Consider the following 10,175-nt stretch of genomic DNA (forward strand, 5'->3'; position numbering starts at 1 on the left):
TGTGACTGGATTGCACCAAATGCACCAATATGAGGTGATACGTCAGGCTAAAAATAAAAACAATCACGTGTCGAATTTTTTCTCTTTTAATGATAAATCTAAATAGATTTTAAGTTCACTAACAATACAAACAATACTTTTTCGAAGGATTTTGTTGCGTTTTTTAAATGGACCACCACACCCGTCTACAACAGAGTGGTACAGTCCAAGTTGTACCCAAGTTTATAAAAACGTTAGACGCGCACAAAGTGTTCATGTCTGTGATTGAGACTGGGAGAATGGAAAACACCGAAATGGTGAAACCAGAGACGCTGGAGGATCTGATTAAGATCCTCCATCAGATCTTTGAAAGTGATCATGTGAATATTGAGGAGGTGCAGAGTATTATGGAGGCATACGAAAGTAAACCACAGGAGTGGAAGAAATTTGCTAGATTTGACCAGTACAGGTACAGTGATTCTTCTTCTTCATCATCTGCTTCTTCTTCTAATTATTATTATTATTATTGTTGTTGTTGTCCATGAAATGCAATAAAAAAAAATGCCATGGCATTCAAACAATTCATACCATAGAATAAATAATATAGAATAGTTTTATCTCTTGTTCATTTTTGCCCTTTAGAGATTCATTCTTTTGTTTTTTTTTTGTTTTGTTTGTTTGTATATTTTTTTGCTTGTTGTATGTTTTAAGCCCAATCTTTTGTTTCAATGTGGTGAATATTTATCTGTGCTTGCCACGTTGGCCATGTTTGGAAAATGCCATTATATGGTGGCATCAAGTTGCTGAGTGTTTTAAAAGGCTTTTAAAGTTTGGCTGATGAAGGGTGGGGAGCAGACCACCAATCACAGGCCACGGTCCCACACACACCCGAACACCGAGCCAAAAAAAAAAAAACTGTAACTGTAATCTGAGGATCAGTCCACTGATAGCACCTTCTAGAACTGTGGCTCGGTTCTATTCAGATACACACAAACAGAAGGTTTACCACGCTGCAAAGACCTTCTTTAACTGCATTTGTTTGCTTGGAATGCCAATTACAATAATATATATACAAAATGTGTCATTAAACTAAAGAAAAGTTGGATAATGTAGTTGCACCAAACATTACACAGATTGTGATAAAACAAGGTTTTACATTAGAGTTAAATCTTGTGCATCCAATGTATCCAGTCCCATTGTCTGGTGATGAATATAATAAAAACTGGCAAAAACTGCTGGGGTTTTTTGTCTCTTTATTTGTTTTTTTTGAATGAATTAAATTCACTAAATGAATTGTACAAGTAAAATCTATTTTTGTCAGTCATAAAAAACTAACTGAATGATTGCTTTACACGTGTGTTTAGGTATACCAGGAATCTCGTCGACGAGGGCAATGGCAAATTTAACCTTATGATTCTGTGTTGGGGTGAAGGCCACGGCAGGTAATCAGTTAACGATAATGTACTTAGGAAATATTAACAACATCAGATGAACTAAATTTGTACAAAGGTATATCAGTTTTCAGGCTTGAGTTATACTCTTGGATTTGCGCTCCTATAAATGCTTTAAAGAATGTTTGGCACTGCTACTTTGTGCTTCTGTTTAAATGATTGTGATTTTTTTGGTTGATTTATAAATAGCAATTTGAATCAGTAATAAAAAGAAAAACAGGCTGAAAAAAAAAGAAAAACAGTCTTGATTAAATGGGTTAAAAACCTAGCTTAATCTTAAATATTTTAATAAACATAATCTACACTGTAAGGGTTTAAAGTATGCGTTCATTTAAATGATGTTTCCGTATGGAAGGTTCTAGACAGCAGTCTCATGCTGTGTGGTAAGACGTCTTAAATGGAAAGGACACTTTAAGAAGCATAATTCATGAGTCTGACCCTATTTTGCATCAGCAAGATTTACATTTTGTATGGGTTTTTTTGTTGTTTGTTTGTTTTTGCTCCAAATCTTTATATAAAAGGTAATGATTGTTACAAGATTACTCAATACAGGAATGTCATGTGCTTTGTTTAGTTCAGTTAGTATGTGACAGTAAAATTATAGGTTTTCATTAAAACATGTATATCATGTGTATTAACTGTAATGATTATTTATATATAATCTGCACTTAAAATGAATGACTTTAAGCTTACTAGCAGTTTAAATGAATGTTTGTTTTGTTTAGTTTTTTGGTGTGATAGGAGTATTTATAACAAGAGTTATTGCCTTTTTCTAAATCTGTACATGCTCATTGCCACTTGCAGTAGTATCCATGACCATACAAACTCACACTGCTTCCTGAAGCTTCTGCAAGGCCAGCTGAAAGAGACCCTGTTCGAATGGCCCGATGGTAAAGCACATGGCGACATGGTCCAAAAATCTCAGCGCATTTTGCAGGAAAACCAGTGTGCTTATATTAATGGTAAGATCGTTTGATCAAAAAAGTGTTAAGGACGCATTTTCTTAAAGCATCAACTGTTTGCTTAATTATTGATTAACTTTTAGTTAATGATCTATTAACACCGATTACAAGGAATTGGAGATAAAATTGATGAAAGGTCATAGGGTGGTTAAATGCAAAATTCCTTAGTTGCCACACCTGATTGAACTTCTAAGTGTGTAAGAAGGTCATGGGAAGATCCTAGTTACATATTGCAAGTTTGAGGATATAAATAGCATGCGTTGAAATATACATTTACACTAATGAAATATGGATTCATGTGAATGTTTTAGCATGAACTGTACAATCGGAATGTATGTGTTGCAGATTCCATCGGGCTGCACCGGGTAGAAAACGTCAGTCACACAGAATGTGCAGCCAGTTTGCACCTGTACAGCCCTCCTTTCGAGCATTGCCAGACATTTGACCAGAGAACGGGACATAAAAACACAGTCAAAATGACCTTCTGGAGTAAATTTGGCCAGAAGACACCAATTGTAAGTCTAAATGTTCTAAATGTCATGCTCTAGATAACCAGAATGATTTTTTTTTTTTAATAATTAGTAATAACACTAAGAAGAATAATTAATATAACAAAAAAAATTGAGAGGGTGTGTGTATTTTTAAGCATGAGTAAGAGTGGTTTTTCTTGCATAATAGCAGTGTAATTGCATAAAAACAGGGTGTTCACAATAAACAAATCTTCTACCCCACAATGTTATTTGCAGTAAGCTCTGGTTGCTAAGCAGCATATTGGGCAAAAATTAGACTGTTCTGTAAAAGTGACACTGGTATGTGTGTAAAAGTTATTCAGCATAAAATAGAATAGATAACTAATGATGTTGGTTTTACAGATATGCATATATCGAAGATGTTCTTAAATGAGGTTTAGCCATATTTTAGACCCACACATTCACATTCTATTCTAAAATGCACAATATTACATAGATAAATTTTTTCCCCAAAAACAATCGTATGAATAAATCTTAAGAAATTTCCAATGAGTTAAATTACAGAGCTAGATTGACCTGTAATAGCACTTTGTACAGCATCAAAAGTGGGTACAGACTCCAATCTAATGTGTTATTAAACAATAAATGTAAAAGCCTTGGTGCTATCAGTGCCAGGAATTCTGACAAAATATACATTTTACTGAAGATAACGATAAAGCAATTCAGCCTTGATTGAACAGTGTGAATGTGGCAACATGCGGAAGTGTAAATGTTTGTTTAAATGGCTAATAAAACTGGATTATTAGATTATCTTATCACTTCTTATCATATAAACCGTCTAGATATACATCCAATTCTCATTAAATGTTGATTTATTTATCTGTCAAGAGCTTGACATTTCCTCAAGAATATCTTATCTTGAAAGATAGAATCTAGAAAATCTACCAGTGCAAATGGTTAAATGTGAGAAAAATGTTCATACAAGTCTGTTCTTCAGGCAAAGCATTTTTGCAACAAGCGCAAACCTGCTCTCAAAGTTTTATCCACACAAAATTGTCGGCTTCAGCTTTGGCAAATACAATGTACTTATCTTCTATTCAGTAGTTACATAAGCTCACCTTGACCAAACTGCTGTCTGGCCAAGCACATTGCAACATTACTTCTGTGATAAGATAAAATAATGATGAGAGGGGATGAAAACACTGCTTACGTCCCCACAATTTTTTTTTTTCACATTTTAACTGAAAGTGACCTTATTTTGTTGACTTGGTACTGATCCTTTCTTTTTTTCTTTTACAGGGAACCACAATCTCACAGGAAAATAACTGAGAATGGAGAAATATTAACTGTACATTTATAAATTCAGGCGTGATTAAAACAAGCAATGTCGACATCGTTATTTTTTGTAATACAAAAATAATGATTTGATACTTTTGGGTAAATTTACAGAGAACGTTTGGTAGAAGGACTGAGTAATTCGTGAGGTATTGCCATGACCCACTGTAAGCTTGGCAAATGCTGCTGAACACATTCTAAAGAGTCTGAATAGCAGAATGTGGCTGGACTGCCTCAGCAATCTGTTCTTTGTTCACTAGGTTTGAGAAAAGTCCTAACAGCATTCCTAAGCGTTTATGACCTGTGTAATCAAACTTTTGTACTGTTACTAGGCCTGGAATTGTTTTTTCTTGATCATGTAATTGATGAGAAGAACATACTTAAATTGTGTTGTATTGTGTTCACAAAAAGGTAATTAGCTAAAAAGGGAATTTCGTAAATCGAAGAGTTTAGTGTAAGAATGAGCACTTTCTTTTATTGATGTGTTAATTTTGATGTAAGCTGGCATGGTTTATGATGTCCACATTGTAAAATAACACCATATGTAGTCAAAGTCCTACATGCATTTTGCATGAGTTTATTTTTTATACATTTCATTTGTCTGTAAATTACAAATGGAACATTCAATGTTAGGAGGAACAAAAAGCCTAGATGTCTTATATAAAAATAAAATTAAGTCTTAGATAACAATTAGTTTTTAGTTCAAAGCAGAATCTAGAAAGAAAATACGAATTTAGTTGCACAGTGAACGATACGTTTTTTGAGTTATATCTATAGAGGTATTTATAGGGTTGAATTGTATGAACAGCTTTTTTTGAGCACCAGCCAAACATTAGGATGATAAGAAAAGCTTTGCTGTAACTGTACAATATGAAATAATATTTCTGTAAAATGTTTCCAATCATTTTTGTCTGTCCTGTATAATAAATTCTTTATTCATTTGGTGCTAAACATCCTGATTTGGAATCAGTGTCTCTATGACTTCAGTAAATTGGATATCGACAGAAACAATTTGGATTTTGATACATGTAATGGGTTTATTAATGATTAATGATTAATGGTTTTAATATAAATACGTAATAATTAAAAAATAAACACATTTTGAGGCTTTATTGTAAACTCCCCAAACCCACATTTATTAGAGTTAATATTTACACTATTTATAAAAAAAAATAAAGGCAAAAATTGAAATATCAGAATTTCAAACCTTGGTTTAAAGAACACAGTGCCCTATTTAACATGAAACAATGAGGATAAGAGGATCAGTATAGAGTCAGACAGTGCAATGTTCATAAATACAATAATGACAGACAATATACTGTACACTGAACAATAAACAAAACACTGAACACAAAAGACACATATGCAATTGTAAATAAACTCTTAAAAGGTATACAATATAGTCAAAAAGTGCAATTGTGTAACCAAGAACTTACATTTACATTTGCGGCATTTGGCAGACGCCCTTATCCAGAGCGACTTACAACTGAGCAGGGGAGGGTTTTAGGGCTTTTTGCTCAAGGGCCCAGCAGTGGCAGCTTGGTGGTGGTGGGATTTGAACCTGTGATCTTCTGATCCAAAGTCCAATGCCTTAACCACTGAGCTACCACCTCCCTAGTTATTTATTGTAACTTAGTTATAAGAAGTTATTAATATAAACAACAGAATTATTTATAAATTCTTTATCATTTTAACATGAAGTCTGTTTCATAGAAGTGTTTTGATATACACTTGAATGTAAAACTCTTTATAGCAACTGTGGTCCTAAATAATCTTTATGCTGGGACCGTTGTGTACAAATTGCAAGCAAGGACTTCGGGAAAAAACAAGCTATAACAGTATAACTAAAAAGAGACTGCTAGAACATAACACAAAAATTATTAAGGGCACCATAAAGTGGACAGCCGTTCTATCATCATCAAACCCAAGAAGATGCATATGGGTGGGGGGTCTTTTATTGCTGCACATGATTAAACAGAAACACCATCCAGCATGAGGTTCTAGTACAGGAATTTCTTTCTTGTCAGAATAAAGAAGGACATTTATGGTAAACTAACCATAACTCTTTAGACTCTTTAGCACATCTAAAAAATAAATCAACTGGCTAATACCTTCTCTACAGAGTGTGCCAAACAGAGAGGTTCTTAAAGAAAACCTGCTCCAGAGAGCACACAACATTAAACTGGGGCAAAAGTTTGCCTTTCAGCACAACAACTTGAAGCATACAGCCAAGACATCACTGACGGGGCTTTGGGACAAAACTGAATGTCCTTGAGTGACTCAGCCAAAAGCTTAGACTTCAATCCTGTTGATTGTCTGTGGAGAAACAGAAAGATGTCATTTCACAGACACTGCTTGTAGAACCTAATTGAGGTGCCAAGAAGTATAGAGAAACCTCTGAATGAGGGAAATTTGCCATTCTTACCACTTGCTGAGATTGTCAAAACCTTCACTAGCACCCACAGATGCAACATCAGGCCCTTCTCAAGCTCCTCATAGCGCAGGAGCAGCACTCCGGCAGTGTCTGCATTGGTAGACCAAATGGTTCAGCTGGCGTAGGACCATTGGCAGGGTATCCAGGGGCAGGCGAGCCCCCTCTTCTCCCTCCCACTCTCTTTCATGCTCATTCTTCCCACTTTTCTCACTGCCAACCCCCATCCCTGCAACAATAAACAGGGGCCAGTTCCTCTGAAACCAGTTTTCCAGTCACCCTAACCTAAAAAATATTGGTACATTTGGTACGTTCTGTACCTGAGGGCAAAACTTCAGGTTGTTTGTCAGACCTAAAATGACAATATCAACTGTATGACAAGTTACAGTATGATAAGCTACAGTTGAACATTAAGTTCCTCATTGCTTGCCAAGAGGCAAGGGTCCTTCAAGGTCATAAGGCGAGTCAGGGACATTGTTTACGTGGTAATGCAAAGCGATAAATGTAAATTAAGGCAGATTTACCACCTCAGTCTCCATAACCCTTGGAGAGACGTGGTCCCAGTAGCTTTTCTAATAGTCTATCCAGAGTGGGAGGAGCTAGAATGGGAGGTTTATCTAAAAATCGTTGAAAAAAATCCATCCCAGTCCTTTATGGAGATCTTCTTACACTGTTCCGAAACACGGTGCCCAAGGTTGACCAAGTTACAAGTAGAATCTTATAATGTTCTCAGCCTACTTAAAAGTTATTTTCATATAACACCACATTGAGAAACCCCCATGAGTGGTGATATGAAGTGTTTGCCTGAGCACAAAATTCAAGTGCTTTGGGGGAGTTTATTGCCATTTTAGATATGGGTATTTAAAGAGCCCTACACTGACTAGCCCATTCCAGTTTCTTGGTTTCCACTGGTTCTGTGTTAAAAAGTCACAGCAGTAAGTTGTACCAATGAACTGCTCGATCTATAAGGGGCTGCTTTTTTCAATACTGGAAAAAAGATATATTGGACAGAATCATCCATATTGAATGCAAAGTGTTCTAGTTACAGCCTAAAAGCCAGTTATGTGTAAATATTACTTAAACTGAGCCTGATGCACAATAGCTCTTTTTTTATATAGTTCCAAAACATTTATCTAGACAACCCAAAATTGTCTACATGTAAAGATATGCATAATTCTGTGATGTCTAGAAAAGTATAATAAAATGAAAGGAAAGTGCAAAAAAATTTGAAATATCAATCTGGAAAAACAAAAGTCTAAGGCCTTTGTTTTCTTTTCACTATCAGTCCAGACATACAAACATAACTGCAAATGTGTCTGCCGACTGTGTGTCTGTTTCTTTGCCAGGAAAAAGACTTTCCTTTAATATATTTTTATAATATTTTCCTATAATTGTTCACCCAATTCACTCTTTCTTTACTCAAAAAAATCTGATATGTATGTATTCCACCATCTGCTGGTATGGAGATTTTGGAATTAAGCCTCTTAAATGCTACATTGACCATGACTGATTAACAGAGATTATTGGGATAGCTGACGCTTAAACGTTTAGTAATACAGTATATTGTTTAATTTCATATTCTTTATTAACTCTTCATTCTGGGCAAAACAAACAGTAACCATTTAATATGATGAACAGGACCTTGTGTTTGATGTCATATGTAATCGTTGCTTTCTACCACAAATGTGGATAAAATCCAAAGTTGTGTAAGAGTCTGGAAAGGACAGCATGGAACGTGCTGGCTTGCAATTAGTATAAATATTTTACTAGTTAAGTCAATATTCACAAGAACCTTGATCCAAGTTGAAGTGAACATTCCGTCACATATCAAACACTGTTACATTATCAGACATTTTTTATTTGCCAAATGCACTGGGAATTGTGGGAGTATTTTAAGCTTTATGCATTAAAGGATACACAATTATGATTTTTTTTTTTTATTATTATTATTTAAAATTAAATGTCATTGATGCATATTACATAATTGTGCCAACAACTGATTTTGATATTTATAAATGATATAGAAGCTATATAGAATTATCTGTTTACATGCTGTAGGGATACACAGATTAGTGTACTTTCTACGGTGCTTTATCACATTCGAACACCAGTTGTGAAAATACCCATAAAACGTAATTACTATGTTTATCAACCAAGCCTTTATTTAGAGTTCTGAAGGACATGATTAGAGTTTAGTAAGCATTATTTATTTCTCCAAAAATAAGACACACTGACAATATATTGTAACATATTTACTGTAAGAAAGATGAATTTAGTTGTGCCGTGTCAGTCAACAGAACAAACATTCGGAATCTCAAACCATATATTAAACATGATTTTTTTTTTATATATAGACATGGGTATTATAGTTGTGACTATGCAGAAAATAGAATGTAATATTATAGTGATCATTAAACAGCTGGAAAACATATCAGTTTATTTCAAAACACAGGACATTTTTATAAATTACTTTATAAAGGAAGCAATCTCTTGATGATCAGTAAAGAATTGGTTCTAGGGTAAAATATAGTCAAGCCAAAACCTACAAATGCATAAACAGTGTAATTTGTTTATGAATTTGCTCCTGTAAATCACACACAAACCTTTAGATGTAGATTTTTATACAAGGGCCTATATACAGTATATGATATATTTTTCCATATGTCTCAGTAACCACAACAGAACTTCACATATATTAAATGTTAAACATACTTCTGTAAAGGTAAAACATGTACATTCATATTGTTCTTCTTCTGCCTCGAAGGCAAACAATCAAAAGTGAGACATCTGTTTTCGAACAACTTAGAATGTGCTTTCAGTTAATGATCACGTAGAGTACAGCAGGTCATGAAGTTCAGTACATGCTAATCAGTATTATAGTATAGTATAGTATAGTATAGTATAGTATAGTATAGTATAGTATAGTATAGTATAGTATAGTATAGTATTGACCAGTGTTACTTAATTAATAGATTATCCAATTTGCTTTCATTTATTTATGTTTTTTTTTTTTATTAATATTTATATAATATGTTCAATTTCTAGCTTTTTATCTCACATTATCTAATTAAATAACCACACAGAAATTGTATGATCAATTGGTTTTAGAATGTATATTTTCCTGGTATATGTTATATTGCACATGGTGTATATACTCTGTACAATAACTGCATGTTGTGACATTCTGGTTTTAACTTTTATTTTTTAATTAAGAGTGAATCAACAAAGAAAAACACAAAACAGACTAGAAAAATACAACTGAATCACCAAAACTTATCATATAGCACATGTACTGTAGTGTGTGTTTCTTTAGCATTGTTCTCTAACTGACAACGTGTTCTTGTTAAAAATAGTGCTGAGGTTTATTTTATTTAAAAATGTGGTTGTGGTGGTTTGATAGTTGTAGTGTATCTAATGGTGAATTGAACTGCTGACCTTTATGTTTTTAGAAAGGGATAATGGAAACAAATATCTAGAGCCTAGATCTCTTTGATAAAATGCATTCATTCGAATTTGGCTGTCCAGTATACTATAAATTGTGACATTT

General features: G+C 34.0%; 1 protein-coding gene across 1 annotated transcript; it reads left to right on the forward strand.

Annotated features, from left to right (window-relative positions):
* The first annotated feature begins 246 nt into the window (after window positions 1-246).
* Window positions 247-5,148, forward strand: cdo1 (cysteine dioxygenase, type I). The gene is made up of 5 exons (XM_046872308.1): window positions 247-448; window positions 1,344-1,421; window positions 2,235-2,392; window positions 2,738-2,907; window positions 4,162-5,148. The coding sequence occupies exons 1-5, from the start codon at window positions 255-257 to the stop codon at window positions 4,189-4,191; spliced, it is 630 nt and encodes a 209-aa protein (XP_046728264.1). The 5' UTR covers window positions 247-254; the 3' UTR covers window positions 4,192-5,148.
* The last annotated feature ends 5,027 nt before the right edge of the window (window positions 5,149-10,175 follow it).

This window comes from Silurus meridionalis, chromosome 17, assembly GCF_014805685.1.
Source record: "Silurus meridionalis isolate SWU-2019-XX chromosome 17, ASM1480568v1, whole genome shotgun sequence".
Taxonomy (NCBI): Eukaryota; Metazoa; Chordata; class Actinopteri; order Siluriformes; family Siluridae; genus Silurus; species Silurus meridionalis.